This window comes from Grammomys surdaster, unplaced genomic scaffold (assembly GCF_004785775.1).
Source record: "Grammomys surdaster isolate TR1022 unplaced genomic scaffold, NIH_TR_1.0 126185, whole genome shotgun sequence".
Classification (NCBI taxonomy): Eukaryota; Metazoa; Chordata; class Mammalia; order Rodentia; family Muridae; genus Grammomys; species Grammomys surdaster.
In genome coordinates this window covers 4,550,450-4,567,936 of record NW_021620991.1, presented here as the reverse complement: position 1 = coordinate 4,567,936, position 17,487 = coordinate 4,550,450, and the positions used below count along the sequence as shown (strand labels likewise).

Sequence of the window (17,487 nt, the reverse complement as noted above, 5' to 3'; positions counted from 1 at the left end):
CAGCCCACAGTTCTCAGGTCCCTAGGGGCTCAGGGCAGCCCACAGTCTTCAGATCTCCAGATCTCCAGGGGTTGAGAACAGCTCACAGTCCTCAGGTTCCCAGGGATTCAGGGCAGCCCACAGTCCTCAGGTCCTGATTTAGGCCCTATGTCCTTTGGGGTTGAGGTGTCAGCTTACCAACAAAAAGATGATGAGGGCCACCCTACTGGTTTTATTTGACTAAAGCTCCTGTAAGTTTTTATGATAATACAACATAACAGCTTCTAATAGACATTTTATCAAACCACAAACCACACGGAAAAGGGGTGGGACGCAGACACTCCTCCTTTACCTTGTACTTCCGGAAGGCTGTCTGGACAAGCCTGGCAGCTTCGTAGAGCTCTCTCTGCTCGTGGTCGGACAGTGTGAGCTGAGCGAGCTCATTCTCCACCTTCTCGCTGGTGGATGCACTCAGGAATTCTGACCAGTCTGCCGCAGAGGGAAGGGTGGGTTTCTCGAAAGCCACCTCACTGGCTGGAGAGCCTGCGGGACTCAAGCTGGCATTAGAAGACGGAGTTAGGGTCTCAGTGTACGCACTCCTAAGACAAGAAGAGAGAGAAGACGGTCAGTGGCTACCTCCACCATCCAGTAATTAATGCCCCAGTAATCAATAAGACAAGATCCACCTGAAGCTACCTAGGCCGGTAAGACGCAGCCACTGTTTGTGGGTAAACACACTTGACACTTCAGTTACACCTTGGTGAGGTTCCTACTGAGCACCTAGCATCAATTTAGCACTGTGCTAAATACTAAGCCAGTAAGGATGCTACCTTACCGCTGGGAAACTTTGGCCAAAATAGGTATATCCTGGGATAGTATCAGGTTTTTGTTGTTTGTTTATTTGTTTAAAAAGACTTATTTATGTATATGAGTGCTCTATCTGCGTGTATGCCTGCATGCCAGAAGAGGGCATCAGACTCCATTACAGATGGTTGTGAGCCACCATGTGAGTGCTAGGAATTGAACTCAGGATCTCTGGGAGAATAGTCAGTCCTCTTAATCACTGAGCCATCTCTCCAGCCCTATGACATAGTAGCTTATAAACACTGATGTGGGAAGAAGCAACAGATGGAGAGAGGGCAGAACCAGGGTCTGGAAGTGGCATACTGCCCTGTGTTCTCCTTGGCAAAGTCTCTCTTTACCCTTCGCCTCCCTGCCTCCAGTTAAATCCAGGCCCTTATCCTGGTCAGAGGATCCCAGACTCCAAATCTTCCAACCTGATGTGGGCAGCACTGGGCAGACGGTCAGCATCAGCTAGGTAACTGGCCAGCCAGCTCATCGTACTGCTAATGGTGGCCGGATCTGTTCTTTCCAAGGCTGAGGATTCCATGGGCACAAAGTTCTCCTGCTTGATTCGGTCTGGTGTGGCCTCGATAATGTGCTCCGCCAAGGTCATCATGTTCACCTACAAACAGAAGGCCACAGACCACGTGAGCTCAGGAAAAACAACAAAAAACCCAAAGCTTCAAACTCCCATTTTCTGCCCCGACCTTGTACAGGACATGGAGGGGCATGGAGGTTGGGAAGACAGCCAACATACGCCTCCATACCATGCACTGAAATAGTGTTTTAAGTTAGGCTGCGACTCACGCAGACCTGACTATCTTCTAATTATTGGCCTCACACCTTAGTCACATCTCAGAGAACTTTTGTCTTGGGCCCACTGTCTACTATCAACAGCATCTATCAGTTACGGACCTCATACCTGGTATGGGGGGGGTTCCAGGTAAAACAAGATCTTAAAAATATTGTGACATTTATTGATGGCCAGAGGACAAAGTACAGGAATGTGTTCTCTCCTTCTACCTTGTGGTCCAGGAGACCAAGCTCAGTTGAGCAGACCGAGGGCATGAGAGCAGCTGCTCACAGCCCAGAAGAGGGTGTGGATCCCCTGGAATTGGAGTAGAGAGTCACCCAGCACGGCGCCCTCTGCAAGATCATCAGCCTCTCTCAACATCAAGCAAGAGCCTGCCAGCCCCTAAGATGTCATCTTGCCTCACCAATATCCCACCACTCCCCATGCTCCTTGTCTGGGAAACCCCAGAGCTATGGATAGCAGCAATCTGCAGAACCTTGGCTCAGCTATACCCACTGGCTTCTGGATCTCCTACACTTAGGGGAAGGTTTATGGCCCAGCTCTGGGAAGCAGCACTGTGCAGCATGCAGGAGTGAGAACATGAGCCTAACCCCAGCACACACATTAAAAGGCAGAGCACAGCGCATGGGCCTGCAGTGTCAGTGTGGGACGGGCAGAAACAGGAGGATTCTGGGAGGCTTACTGCGAGGTCCTGCCTCACGCCATTAGTGGGGTGTAGTGGGAGAAGACCTTCACCTCAGCACCCTCTCACACGTGTAAAATAAAATTTAGGGTTGGAGGTGTCTTTTTAAAACTCCTTGTACATCTCTTAAAAACAGTAATCAAAACCACAACAGTTTAGGTTTTCGCCAGATCCTCTGGCTCAGCGGATGGGTGTTCTGAGAGGAACCCCACAGAGAGGGAAGCGCTGCCCTCTGACCATGAGGGCAGCTCGGAAAGTTACCGTGCTATGGGTTCAAGCTTTGTGCACTGGCTCCCCACCGTGGGGAGCTGCTCAGGGAGGCTATGAGACCTTCAGTAAGTAGGCTCCTGCTGACGGGAGTAGGGTGACAGTAAGTGTCATTGACTCGACAGAATCTAGAAGCACCTGAGAGAAGCCTCTGGGCACGTCTGTGGAGAGTCATTCTGACTACACAGAGTTATGAAGAAAGACCAGTCTTTACTGTGCGTGGGCTGTTCTCTGGGCTGGTATCCTGGTCTGTGTAGGTCTGTGTACCATAAAGAAAGCAAGCTGAGCAGAGAAGCATTCACTGACCTGTGTCTCTCGACTTTGGCTGTAAGGTAAGCAGCTGCTCCAAGCTGCCTTGGCCTCCCAGCCACTATGGACTGTGTCTTGAACTGTGAGCTAAATAAACCTTTCTCCCTTAGGTTGACTTTGTCAGAGTGTTTTATCACAGCATCAGAAGAGTCTACAACACACACTGTCAAGCGCAGGCCTTTGAAGGCATAGCGCCAGTTCTGGTTCCTGAGCATGCTCAGTGGGTCCCTGCCATGCCCTCAAAACGGCCATAAACTCTTTAGCCCGTTCTGCACCAGGTATTTTGGTCACAGCAACACTAAGACTTAGAAGACTACATCCCAGTTGGATGAAGCCTCCAGAAAAGCAATATTCTGGGAATGAAATCAGATCTGGGTGGATGGTACGGTTGGGATAACAGAACTGACTCAGGAAGCTGACCTAAGACTTTGTTGACAGTCAGACAACTATCTAAAGTGGGTTAAAGTGGATTTTACAATCTAAAAATCAGGACACCCTCCCCACCCCCCGCCACCAACAAAACCTATTTTAAATGCCTAAGATAAATCTTCCTCAGTGAACAACTATGTGTGACAATGTTTCCATAAAGGTTTAACTAAGAAGAGAAGACCTGCTCTGAAGGTGGGCACTGTCACCCCACGAGCAGGGGTCATGGGCTAAATAAGTAGAAGGTGGAGAGGACCAGCAAGCAGATGCTTCCTGACTGCTGTGCACAGAGAAGGCGCCTCATGCTCCTGCTGCCCTGCCTTCCCCAGAACAATGCGTTACACCTTCACATCGAACCAGAAACAACCACCGCCCCCCTTTGGCTGGTTTTGTCATGCCAAGCAGGAAAGCAACCACCACAGGTGCCAGCAGGAATCATCCACAGCAAGGACTCGGCAGATGGCAGCAGGCAGAGCGGAGCCAGCTGCTGGTTTGTGTGATGCGAATTTTACCACATCGAAGCTACGGTCATCCCTGTAACTTAGTCCATGGCTCCTTTCATGCTTTTATGGCAGACCCAAGGTTATAACAAAGTTTCTGAATGAGCCACAAGAATAGTCACCATCTGGCTCATAGAAAAATACCCAGCCTTCTGTCTACAACACTGACTCATGCTGGATGTGGCAGGACGTACCTCTAACCCTAGCCACTCAAAGTTGGAGGTTTGACACCAGCCTGGGAACTTCATGAGACAGAGTCTCTAGATTAAGTTAAAAGGGGCTGAGGATTGTGCCCAGGGGAGTGTGTTTGTCTCAAGTGTGTGAAGCCAAAACAGTATCATTTGACTCAACTTGGCAGACACCCTCCTGGCTTCACGGTGGTTGGTAAATCAGTGGTGGGGTCCGCCACCCACCAGGAGCAGGGGCTATACTGGTAATAGGCATGCAGGCTTCTTGTCCTTCACAGAAAGCCAGAGAGCTCCCCCAGGGTGCAATGCTCAGGCGTGACCCAGCAGATATACCTCTCTAGGACCTGCTGGCAGGGGAGTGGCCTTCTTCCACCCCAGCATCACCCCTTAGGCAGGTGGGAGGTGCTCTATATCTTCCCTTTTGTTTTGGGGGATGCTTCAAGAGGAATCTGGAAACAGAGGCTCAGGAATAGAGCATAGAAAACCATGCTCTCTGGTTGCCCCTTTTGACTGCTTCTGCATATCTGAGTTTGATGGATTTTGTCTAGTAGCCTGGTGCCTTGTTTAGTCTATGACAACTCTAGTGTCCTCAGAGGACTCTGCTTCCTACGTTCATTACAAGGGCAATCAGTTATTAGCTCTGAAGGGTTTTTCACTACATGCCATGTTTCACATGTCCACAGATGTCCTTCACAATGGCTAGATGACGGCCACGCTAGTCAAAGTCACTCAGATAATCCAAATCCTGCCTGCAGGCTTCCTTGCTGGCTATTTTTAGGGCCTTGACTCTATTATAACCAGTACCAAAACCAGTAAAGCTGCCATCCAGGATGCGAGGAAGCAGGACACTTATTAGGAGTGTGGTAGGTTTAGTTCTCAAAGGGCTGGTACTGAAGGGAAGGCTCTGTTAAGAGCCTGTGGTCAGGCCCTGCTCACGGTGCCTGATTTGCAGAAGGAAAATGTGGTCCCAGGGGAGCAGACAACTCAACATCCCCCCTGAGCAAGACAAGACCAAGAACTCTTTCTGGGATGGGGATGGTCAGGTGTGTGGGGACATAAAACCTGCATGACTTTCACAACTGAACTGTGATGGTCCAGGGCCGCTGTGAGGCTCCAACTTCTGCAGGCTTACCTGAGCAGCCTTACCTGAATATCATCCATGGGCTGGGAGCACTCCTCCTGCTCCGTCCTATCCCGGTAGGCCCCCATCTCTGTATTCACCACCTCTCTGTTAGCCAACATCAGGACGCTCATTGGTTCCCTCGGACGCACCTGTGAAGGCGCCGCGTCCTTTACTACACTGGTCCCCTTCGGATTTCCAGTCACCTGTACTGTAGATACACCAATGTAAAGATCTTTGGAACTCCACTTTACTACGGGCTGAGATGCAGACGCTGGGGAAGCTGCAGTCTCTGGAGTGGGAGGGGAGGCTTCCCGGCTGTACTCCCTCACTCCTTCACTGGGGCTGATTGTCTCGGGGGAAGACTGCTTAGACCTAGGGCTCTGCTTCCTGATATTGGGCTGCTCCGGACTCAGTGCAGTGCAGAGCAGCTTCTCCTGCCTTGCCTGGAAGGGCTCGGGGTTCAATTTATGCTTTTTGGGAGCCGGATAATCTTTGTGGCCCTCAGTGCTGTAGTAATTAGAGGGTTCAGACCGAGGTCTTCTCAGCTCTGAAAAGTACAGTAGAAAGGACAGTCAGGTCAGGTGATGAAAGTAGGAATCCTAAAGAATTAACACTTTATGCCTGGGAGATAAGGAGGGCGAAGCTGGAGGGCAAGGCATGTTCCTGAGGCATAAAAACTCCCCAGCAGCATAGACTGTACTCGGATAATCCTCCTCCAAAAAGTACGTGTTTCCTACACAAACAGACTTTCCATACTGGGAGGGGCACTAACTATTTTTAAAGGAAAACCAGAAGCAATCTGTAGCCCCCTCCCACCAACCCTTAAGTGTTTCCTACAGACTCTTCCTCTAAGGGAAGCTGCAGACAGCCAATGGGGGGGAGGAGGGGGGAGCCGGCAAGTTCCCAGACGACACCCTCATGAATTTGTACCTGGATTGGTGCTCGCAATGACCGTGACTCCTTTGGGTATCTCTGGAGGGCTCATGGCCTCCCTCTGCCACTGGGCCATCCAGCTGTCTGTGCTTGGCTCTTCGCTTGGGGCACAGTGGATCCGGGAGGCCTGTCCCAGCTGGGCCTGCTCGTCTCTCTGCAGGTGCTCCAGACACTCTGCTAATTTCACGTGGCCCCTTGACCTGGCAATTCCCAAAGGCAGCCGTCCCAGAGAGTCAGGGATAGAGATGGCCCGGCGGTCCCACTTGTACAGTACCACAGCCGCTTCCAAGTGCCCTAGGGCACAGGCCCACATCTGAAAGCCAGGCAGACAGGAAGAGGAGCTCAACAGGAGGTGAAAAACGACGTTCCTTCTGCTGTTGCTAGCAGCAGAAACACTAGTCTCTGTGGGCACTCTCGGTGGGGCCACTGGATAAATGGTGCCATTACAATCTTCTCTAATGACTGTCCCATTCCAACGAGAAATAATGGTGTGCTTCTCTGACACCCCCAGAATTTATAAATTCCATTTCCTATGTCAGATTAGAATTTATCTTTGTATTATCGTCAGAAAGGGTCTCGTTACAGCCCAGGCTGGCCTTGACGTGTGTAGTCAAGGATGACCTTGAACCTGGGAACCTCCTGATTCCATCTCCTGAAAGCTTATGTTAGAAGTCTGTACCACCATCATACTCTGATTGAGTCTCATCTTTTAAGTGACATTCTCAGATCCCATTGGGGTTTGGAGTCCTTGTGTCAGTTTAGAGAGATGGTTAGGGGACTAAACAAGCCATCGCTCTCTCTCATTCATTCATTTTAAGATCGGGTTTCTCTGTGTAACCCTGGCTGTCCTGGAACTCATTCTGTAGAGTAGGCTGGTCTTGAATTCAGAGATTTGCCTGCCTCTGCCTCCCAAGTGCTGAGACTAAAGGTATGCGCCACCACCGACCGGCTAACAAGCCTCTTCCTTACCAGAGGAGTGCAGGAGAAGTGGTCCACGTTTAGGGGATCAACTTCCAGTTCCAAATCAATGCTGTCTGCATGCTTTGTGCTGTCGGGGACAGAACAGAGGTTACCACGCATTAGCCAGTGGCAAAAGGAAACACCAGGACAACACAGAACCCGTGAAAGTGAAACCAACTGGGCACCTAGCCTCCCCAGTGTGAAGAAATAGGATTCTAGATTCAGAGAGTAGTCTGGACTTCATTTAACAGAAGCCCAAAGGAAGCAGAACACCTAACATCTCATGTCTCGCTCAGGAGTCTAGGGCACAAGACCACACAGATCTCTTGTGAACTGTCCTGGGAAAAAGCCCTGGTTCATAGACCATGACACACACTGAGGGAGCGGATTCCTAGCCACCAGTGGGAAAGCCCAGGAAACAGAGACATGGGGATGGCCAAGGCCTTTGTGCCTGGCCTTACCGCCATTTGATGAGGGTCTGGATCAGGGTGGCGTAGCCCTGGGCAGCAGCCAGGTGTAAGAGGGTCATTCCACGGAAAGTCTTCGAATGGATCAGATGCTTGGACTTGGCCCAGCAGGCTCGACTCATCATCTTTTCACAGACAACCACCACACGGCTCTCGAAGCAGCTCCCTAGGGTCCCCGCGCCCGACGCACACTACGTCATGAGAAAGTACATGTTACATCCAGGGCCCCAGGCCCTCTTCCACGCAAGTGAGACAAATGACATTAGCAGTCAGTAGAAAACATGGTAACAGTGAAAACAAAGAACTAGAGGTGGGGATGGCAAGATGGCGCTGAGGCTGAAGGCTCCTGCTGCCAAGAGTGAGGGTCACAGTTTGATCCCCTGGAATGTACACGGTAAGCTGTCCTCTGGTTTGCATGTACATACACACAGTTTTATTTTATTTTTATTACATATGTATTAAGTAGGAATGCGTGCGTGAGTGCAGGTGTATGGCTGAGAAGGCTAGAATAGGAAGCTAGGTTTCCCGGAGCAGAGTTTCAAAAGCCACCGCTAAGGGTGCTGGGAACTGAAATTGGGTCCACCTCTAAGAGCAGAATCCTGTCTGCAGAGCCATCTTGCCAGCTGCCCTATAATTTTTTTTTAAAGAAATATAATAGACAAGCCAAAGGTCTCAACCCTACACAAAGAACTACAGGCAACTTCTGAATGGTGACAGTCGGGGAAATGGTCTCCCCAGGACAGAGCACAAGGACCAGTTAAATGGCAGTCTTAGAAGCAACTAACATTACACAAACTGACGTGTGTGTGTGTGTGTGTGTGTGTGCACATATGCATGTACTGACAATGAAAAAAAAGAGGCCATGGAGTTAAAAGAAAATAAGTGGGGAATCTGGGAGGCTACAGAGGGAGAACGGGGCCAGGGAGATAACGTAATTATATTTGGATCTAGGAAACCGTAGCTTCACATGGGTAATAATGAATTTGATATTTTACTGATATTTTACTGATATTTTACTGAAATGTTGCATTTCAGAAAGGATTTTGTTTAAGTTGACAGGAGGAGGCAAAGCAGAAGCAGCAGCTACAGGGGGAGGTGAAGGGGCAGGGAGGGGAGCGAGTGGGGGAGCCAGGGAAACAGCATTGCAGGAAGTGGAGGCACAGGTGACTTGCCATCCTTGTAGTAGCTATAGTGACAGAGACACATTGCTGGGTCTCAGGGGAGTCGACACTACTGAAACTCCTCTAGCCTCTGGAGGGCAGCAGCCACCACAGGCAGCTCCCATCTGGGTCCACAGAGATAGCTGACTCCTGCTTCTTCTAAAGCCAAAGGCTGTGGTGTCACTTCAATGTGGAGATTTCTTTTTAAAACAAAAAGTACCTAAAAGTATCCAAAAACCATTTTTTTTTTTTTTACTTTTTAGAAAGAACTCATACGTGTAGGAGTGTTCTGTCTGCATGTGTGTGCCCACTGTCCACAGACCTGAAGAACTGGAGTTCTGAGCTGCCACATGGGTACAGGGATTCAAACCCAGGTCCTTTGCAAGAGCGGTCAGGGCTCTGTACCAATGAGCCATCTCTCCAGCCTTTTTTTTTTCTTTTAAAGTTCTTACCAACTTTTAAAAAGTGAAAAGGGGTACATGAGGAAGTCTGAGAGATGTGCCATAAGGGTTACTAACTGTTAAGGGCCCATGGAACCTAAGTTCACCAGTGCTGGCCCTGTGGCTTCCTTGCTGGAAACCAGCAACAGAAGAGGAATAACAATCAAAGCTGGTAACCCCAACAAGCTGAGTGCCAGGCAGCAGTCTCCAGTTCAATCCGCTCTTAGAAAACGGCACATCTAGCTAGCTAACCTCTGGTGTTATTGTAAAAGCCTATTTTTTTCTGGCAATAAATTCCACATAATCCAAATAGAACAGAAATAACACTGCTCTTCAGTGCTCTTTATTTTTAAATCTTAAAAAAAATAAAATTCCAAAAATTAAAAAGGCAGACGGCTGATGCAGGGTCATCTTCCCCGGAGCTGTCAAAACATTCCACAGAAGAAGGCTAAGCCAACGCAACGTGCAGCAGACTGACCTTGACTCGGGCAGAAAGCCTGCTCTATATACGCCTAACAGACACGTTTATAGAGACATGGAAACTGTCAGCCAGTGACTAAGCAGGGAAAGTTTCCGACTAAACACAAACAGCCCTATCTCTGTCATAAGTAGTAGACACTATCATTTATTGGGGGACAACTTAAATCAAGGAGAATAAGTCACAGTAGTTGTGGTTGACACTGGATCAGATCGCTGAGGGCCAGCTGTCGTATGGCTGAGCTCGAAAATGCGCTAAACCGTTCCCTTTCTGTGGTGTTTGTCTGTGAAAAGGATTTCATGGGAACCTATCATTTGGCCCTCACATCAATATATGGATTACTTGCTTTACAAAACTTAGAAGTATCAGGTGAAAATCAAAGCTATCTTGGGCTGGTTGTAAGGGTGTAAGCCTTTAATACCAGTGTTTGGGAGGTAGGGCCAGGCAGACCTCTTGCTTTCCAGGCTAGCCTCAACAGTAGTTTATCACATGTGGCTGGAACCACCAATTTCTGAAGATGGGAGACATTACAAGAAAACTGATATTTTTTTTAATGCTTTGCTTTCATCTGTTATTAGTATTAAAAACACCAGTGCTGGAGAGGTGGCTCGGCAGTTAAGGGCGTTGGCTGCTCTTGCAGGGGTCAATTCCTAGCACTCACACATGTGGAACACCAGTTCCATGGAAATCTCATTCTGTCTGCTGGTCTCTTCAGACACTGAGTGCACATGGTACACACACACACACACACACACACACAGAGGCAAAACACCCATGTGTGTAAAATAAGTGAATAAAAATATTGCTAGCATTTCCTATTTTCAAGGTTTGCAAACAAACAAAAGTGGAAATTTGCCAGGCGTGGTGGTGATATACAACTTTGAGCTCAGCCCTGAAGAGGCAGAGACGGCCAATCTGCAATGAGTCCAAGGCCACCACTGTCTACAGAGTGAGTTCTAGGCCAGCCAGTGCTCTATGGAGACCCTGCCTCACGAACAAAAACAAAACAAAACAGAAGGAAGGGTTTGGGAGGAGAGAGAAGGAATTCTGCACAGGAAATCATCCTTCACAGTGAAGAATAGGAAGGGGATTTCCTTGTGGCTTCCAGGCAGGGAAGGACTCAGTAGCTGAGGCAAGAAACACCACTGGGTCTTCTATCTTGGGGTGTTTTTACAAAAGTTTAAATCTCCGAGATGGGATGTCCTCAGCAGCTTCAGGACAGTAGTTTAACAGCAATGCTTTGCCATCTCCCTGTGTGGCCATGCGATACACATTTTGTGCAGTATGTGAAGTGTGGTTGGACTGATGGTTCAGTGGATGGCAGTCCTTGCCATCACGCCTGACAGCCTGCATTCAATCCCAGAACCAAGGTGTTAGGGCAGCTGTCCCCCGGGCCCCACGTGTGTCATGCACACAAACAGAAATGAAGAGAATAAAATTTAAGAAGAAAATGAAAAGCTTTGCGAGAGATGATCGACACCACACTGTGCCTCTCTGGACAACAGTCTTCTGGTCATTTTCTGAGTTCATCTTCCAGGGGCTATAAAAGGCTTAAGGACTGCTAGACTGAATTATGCTCTTCAATTTCTCAAGATAGGCATGAGATACAGACTAGGAGGAGAGGGACTGGCTTAACTCTAGTTCCAACAGACGGGCATCACTGCACCATCACCCTTTGGCCGCTCCTTCCAGTTTCCAGGGAACACAGGGAGATCTGAGACCAAGAGGGACAGCTGAAAACTGGGCTGGGGGATAACGGTCTGCACCTAGGCCTCTTTCACAACTAAGCACGGGCGCCATGGAGCAGGGCTCTGGACAATGACATTAACAGCAGCAGGGAGGACACCGGGACAAACACCGAGCAAACAGAAGCCTACCTGAGCCTGGCCCCCTCCAGCACCGCTCCCACTGCCGCTGCCGCCACCGCCACCTCCTCCTCCGCTGCTCGTCTGCTTGTGCTGCTGGGAGCCGGTCATCTCAGCCATCCTCCTTTCCATCTGCTCCAGCCGCTCCAGGATGGACATCCTGAACTGGTTATCTAGGGCAGAGCAGGAGGTGTGAGGCTGAGTTCTAGAAGAAAAGCATCTGACCTGTGGCCTATGCCAGCATGTGAGTGTGGTGTCCAGAAGACTGGCACAGCAGCTCTGCCAAGTGAGGGTCTACCACAGGCCCATCTCCGCAGCGAGGTAGGCAGGCTGCCTCCACACACCAGAACGTAACGCTTACAGAAGCCCACAGTGCCCAGAGGAAGAACCAGAAAAAAAAAATCCCTGTGTCAAAAACCTCAATTTTGGGTTCCTGCTTCACTATTTGTTTGTGGAATTCCCCACAGAAACCCTGAGGAGATCTGACAAAACACCCCCCCTCACACACACCCACAGCACTCCACCACCACCACCCAGGGAAGACACCGGAAGTGGCTATGATGTCATATAAGCTAGTGGGGCAAGACTTCGAGAAAGAAGGCAGGAGAGTGTAAGCTCCCTTACAGAATTTAACGCTCTCAGTCAGAGACAGGTACACTGTCTCTGACAACAGGCCGTCACTGCAGGAGCTGGGACTGTAATTCAGAAAGCCTGAGTCTATACCACCAAGTAAAGACCAGACAGTACATCCGTACCCCAACCTGTGTGCTAGCACACACCCAGGAAGAATCAGGGTACGCCACAGGAATAAGAAGACCCCCCCCAAATCATTGTGAAAGTCATCGGCGCCTATATTACTGCCACAGGTTCTGGTAAATATGGTGCCAGGGGTGCCAGGAGCACTGAGGAGGGCAGATGAGGTCTCTTGCTGCTGGAGCCCCACCAGAGTGTACAAATGAGGCAGCCAGTGCATGTGACCAGCAACAGTGGTCAGGAAAGGTGACCCTTACATCTGGCCAGTGTGAAGAGAAAAACCAGATACGCAAGCCAGAAATAAAGGGCCTGAGACAAGCTGTGCAAGGAGTGGTGGGCCACAGAGGAGGGAGGGTAAGCAGGAGAGGTGGGCTGTTCGGAACCCTGCTGTCCTGCCGGCTAACTGCACAGCAAGGATAAACCCACAGCACCCCCAATTCTCAGCTGTCCAGTGGGAATCACATCGGTTCATGCTCAGAATGTACTATGCCCTAAGGAAGCGTTCTTGACATCAGCTTCTCAAGGTGAATCACGGTCGTCAGGACCTTGCTGAAGGTAGTTATAGCACATTTCTCCTCAAAACTTCAAAAGGCACAGATCCATTCAGAACACGGCCATCCGAGTCACAGAAAAGCTTGGAAAGCTTAGGCCCCCACAGTGTTCCCTGCCACCTTAGGTAGACCCAGATTGCTGAGTGGGGCGGCTCACATGCAAGAAGGACCTAGAGGCAAAGACAACACTCCGGGGTGGCACCCCCCCTCCCCCACAGCCTTCAGCCTCAGCTCTTCAGCAACGCAGGAGGCAGGTACCATTGCTTTACTTTACAAACAGTGGCATTCAAGGATGGCTCCTCTCTCTGGCCAAACATCCCAGGAAGGAAATATTAGAGGAAGACAGGCACAGGCTGGAAGTGTCCTGATAAAACGTACCTCTTCCTCGGAAACTTGAACTATTAACTTTCCATCAGATACATTTTACTTTACTAAACCAAAGAGCAAGAGGGAGACCTTTTCCCAGTCCTGAAGTCGCCTCCACAAATACAAAAACAGAAAGCATGGCGCTCTCAAGTGAAATGGGAGCCCTCCCCCATCTCTGCTCTGACTTGATACAGCCATCTTGGGTTGATACAGCCATCTTGGAGGGTTTCATCTTAGCATTTATGCATGTGAGTAACTTGGAACCAACACTGTCTGGGATGAAGGGAGGGTGGGGAAGATTACCGGAGGGGCCTTCAGAGTTTGGATCCCAGGAACCCAAATGGTACAGGAAACTCGTTTCTCTGTTGGAGGTCAGCTAAAGACAGAACTCCACCCCTGGGTCACAGCTCAGCCCGAAGCAGCAGCCCCACGATCCTGGGACACGGCAAAGGCTCCTGCTTCCTTCCCACAGTTCGATCCTCAGCTTCACCTCCGTTCACCTCTGGACCTGCATTAGGCTACCTCACTGACTTAATTCTAAACCTCCACAGCCCCAGCACTGCTTCATACTCCTGCACATTCCCCGAGCACTGTGGACCCAGCAGCCAAGATGAGCCGCTCCTCAGGAGACAAAGTCACAGAGGCTCTGAAAGCCCTGGTTACATCCACCCGGAGACAGCCACCAGTTTCCTGAGGAGCGTAGCTGAAGTATGCTGTGCTAAGGGTGTTCACCTGCCTGTCCCTCCTGCCAGGCCCAGACTAGAGGGACACAGGCTCTCCTGATTTGTAAAGACCGAAGACGACACTGGCTTTTAAACTCCAGAAACAGGGCTGCCCTGTCGCCATGCAGTGAGTACTTATACATTGATAAGCTACTGTAAAAAGCACTTCATAAAGATACCCAGCCTCTGAATCATGAGTCATATAAACACCTATTCTTTATAAACCTTCCAATCTCTAATAGGGCTGCCTCTGTATCCATGTCCTCTGCTTCCGTGGGCTCATTTGAAAGACGCAAAATCTTTTTACTAAAGGTAGAAGGGACGGGGGAGACAGCTCGGTCCATGGAGCACTTGCCCTGTAAGCGTGGGATCCTCACTGTTGAGCTCTGGCTCCACGATGAAGCATTTACGCATATACATAAAACAAAACATAGGGCCCAGGCCTGGAAACTGGCTGGCCTGTAATCACAGCTACCTAAGAGGCTAAGGCAAGAGGATCAAGAGTTCATAGCCAGACTGGGTAACTTATCAACAGTTCGTTTCAAAATTTAAAAGGCTTGATGGTTCACGTCTTTAATCCTAGAACTCAGGAGGCTGAGTCCAGGCAGATCTCTGTGAGTTCGAGGCTAGCCTGGTCTATATAGCAAGTTCCAGGCCAGCTAGGGTTACACAGTGAGATCCTGTCAAAGAAAAAACAAACATCAAAATACCCAGGGCTGTCTATCAGTGATTCCATACTTGCCTTGTGTTATAAGTCACCAGACCCCAATCCCATCAAACCAGCTCAAACAAGCACAGTGAATGAGTATGGATTTCTTGTCGTCATTCCCTAATGATATGGTGCATTGACTGACACAGCATTTACCTCAGATAAGGCAAACCATGCTAGACGGTGAAATAAACGGGAAGACACACACAGGCTCTGTGCAAACACTTTGTGTAGGAGACTTGAGCATTCTTGGGTCCTGGTACCTTTGGGATGTCCTGAACCCAACGCACCCTGCGTCCTGAGGAGGCACTTGACTTTATCACCTCCATAGGAAATAGAACTGACACCGGTGGCTCTACTCCTAGAGTTTCTGAGCCCACAGGTTGCATTTCTTACAAGTTCTCAGGGATGCCAGGGATGCTAGTCGGGACCACATTTCAAGGAGCCTGGCTCAGGCCCTGGCTTGTTTCCACTCTGAAAGAACACCCCTCTTCCACTCAGTGCTTGGATGACAGTCTGACAGAAGCACTGACTCCTCCCAGCCTTGGGTAAACTCCCATCCACACCAGCTCTGTTGAGAATTAGGACCCACACCTTTTCCCCAACTGCAGAGCCAACACCGACCTGTCAGTACTTGAAGACGTTAGGATCCACTCCGTCCCCACTCTTACTCCGCTCTCTAACCCAGCCACGCCCCCACTCTTACGCCGCTCTCTAACCCAGCCAACTACTACATTCCAGTTGTTTCTGACCAGCTTCTATTCAAGGAGGGTTGTGCGCCCAGGTGTGAGGCTCTGCCTCGGCAAGTCTCTCAACTGACCTACTTACACACACGGCTCTGGGAAAGGGAAGGTACTTCAGCTGTCACTGGCCTGCCTCACAGAACAAGCGGGCTCCATACGCTTGCTCTGCAGTCCGAAGGTAAATAACCTGGCTGACTCACCCCTGCTCTCGTGAGGACTGTTCTACCTAAACCCGCGTTTTGCAGAAGTGCATTCTTTGATGGGACATCAGTGCCTGGGGGGAGTGAACACAGGAGCCATCAGAGCTCTTGGCTGGGCCTAACTATGGTGTGATCCGCCTGATGCCTCCCTTCTCTCATCAGGAAAGCAGGGGCGCCAATGTCTATCTCGTACGGATTAAATAAGCCAACACGAAAGTCTAAGCGAGGAGACTTCCTTCTAAGTGCGAACTTCCGTCACACGGGGTCTTCTCCCAAACCAAAAATGTGGGGCCTTTAAATATATATTTAATGTGTGTGTGTGTACACATTTTAATGCTACTATTTACATATCCGTAGTAAAGACTACAGAACTCCCATAGGTCCCGTGCCGCCCAGTTATCCCCAGTACTAACATTTCCCATAACGCCTGTGTTAAGATAAAGTAACATCACTATGGCCCTGTAACTAACCACAGACCTGAACCTGACTGCAACTCACTACCCACTAATGTGCCTTTCCTGTTTGTGTTTTAGGCTTCTTGGATTTGTGACTTTTTGACTTCCATGATTCTGAGGAATCCTAATTGGATATTCTGCAGGTGATCCTCCATTTTAAGACTGTCTGTGGTTAGACAGGGTCTGTGAGACCTTAAGAGGGTACCCGCGGGTCAGGGACAGCGTGTAGGTGTTGTGAGCCTTGACCCATTTGGTTTGGGCAGGGTCTGTTGGACTTGCTGGTTAAGTTGCGATTTTTCTCTTGCGGTCTTTGGAAGCAAGAACTAACTCACTCCTGTCTGTGTTCACAGGGAAGGGCACTGAGTTCTGTGTCATCCAGCCTTAGAAGCAGCAGTCCCTGTGAGACATGGAGCCTGGTTCCTTCCACTGGAGGATGGTGTTCGGGAACCAAGCCTTGGATGCTGTGTGTGTTCACTGGTGCTGGGTCGCTGCTCCTAGGCTCCACCGGTGCACAGAAATAGTGCACGCTTGTCTGTATACAGACACGTGTAACCACAGCAATCCATCTGTTGTATGTTAAACATGACTCCGTACTGAGAGCCGAGAATAACTTTACAATGTTCATTTATACCTTCGGGGCCACCGAAATATAGACAAAAAGAAGGTGAAAAGAAACAGTGTTTCCTAGATGTAGCACACCAACAGGAGAAGCTGCAAAGGCTACTCAATGGTAAGTCAGACTGCAAAAGGGAGCGAGAACCCCACAGGCACACAGAAAGCCCGGTACAGTAACCTGCCTGGACACTCCTACTCTAGTTCCTAAACTTCCAACAATATTAAAAAATAGAAGTATAAAGGAAACCACTCACAGACATGGATAACTGCTGGTTACAATGACCAGAAAGAAAACACCACACAACCAATCACTGCCCAAGAATCAAGAAGGGCTTGTTGAAGCTGCGTGTCATGGCACCCACCTTTGAGCTCAGCGCTCAGGTGGCAGAGGCAGGCAGATCTGAGTTCAAACCCAGCCTGGTCTACATGGTGAATTCCAGGCCAGCCAGGTCTACACAGTAAGACCCAGTCTCAAAAAAGCATAAAACAACAAACAAGAACGGGTAATCAGGGCTTGATTTCCCAGATGCCAGCCTTTCCCATCATGGAAAGCACCACACAGCCAATCCGGGGACTTCTCTGTCTCTGATAGGAATCCTTAATTCTCAAAGGGATTCATTGAAAATATTCACTGAAAATATTCCTAAATCTTTAAAGTTCCTAAGCCGTACCGAAGGCTTAAAGAAAAATTTTCAAAAAAAAAAAAATCAGATACCCACAGTGTGTTCTAAGTTTAGAAAACATGGATGCTGCTGCTGGAGAGTGGGACATCCAGGGACTTCAGCATCCACGAGCAGTGAGGAGGAGTCTATGCCGAAAGGCTCTGAGCCTGCTGCATCGCTGCTTGCTTCTGATGCTGTACATCCTATTTTACATTTTAGAACTCAATTAATTTTCATGGCTATACTGAATGGTTTCTGACATGAGATCCAATCATTT

The 17,487-nt window shown here is 49.4% G+C and overlaps 1 protein-coding gene across 4 annotated transcripts in view; it reads right to left on the bottom strand.

Moving 5' to 3' along the window:
* Camta1 (calmodulin binding transcription activator 1) overlaps positions 1 to 17,487 on the bottom strand; it is an 825,029-nt gene that overhangs the window by 19,240 nt on the left and 788,302 nt on the right. For 2 of the 4 annotated variants that reach the window (XM_028757982.1, XM_028757984.1), the window contains 7 exons: positions 11,447 to 11,607; positions 7,486 to 7,682; positions 7,034 to 7,112; positions 6,062 to 6,377; positions 5,155 to 5,678; positions 1,257 to 1,444; positions 332 to 578 (listed from right to left, as the gene is read on the bottom strand). In XM_028757982.1, coding sequence (XP_028613815.1) covers positions 332 to 578; positions 1,257 to 1,444; positions 5,155 to 5,678; positions 6,062 to 6,377; positions 7,034 to 7,112; positions 7,486 to 7,682; positions 11,447 to 11,607 — 1,712 coding nt within the window. Of the gene's footprint in view, positions 1 to 331; positions 579 to 1,256; positions 1,445 to 5,154; positions 5,679 to 6,061; positions 6,378 to 7,033; positions 7,113 to 7,485; positions 7,683 to 11,446; positions 11,608 to 17,487 lie in introns of those variants that run through there. The other 2 variants (XM_028757983.1, XM_028757985.1) reach the window with 2 other exon arrangements.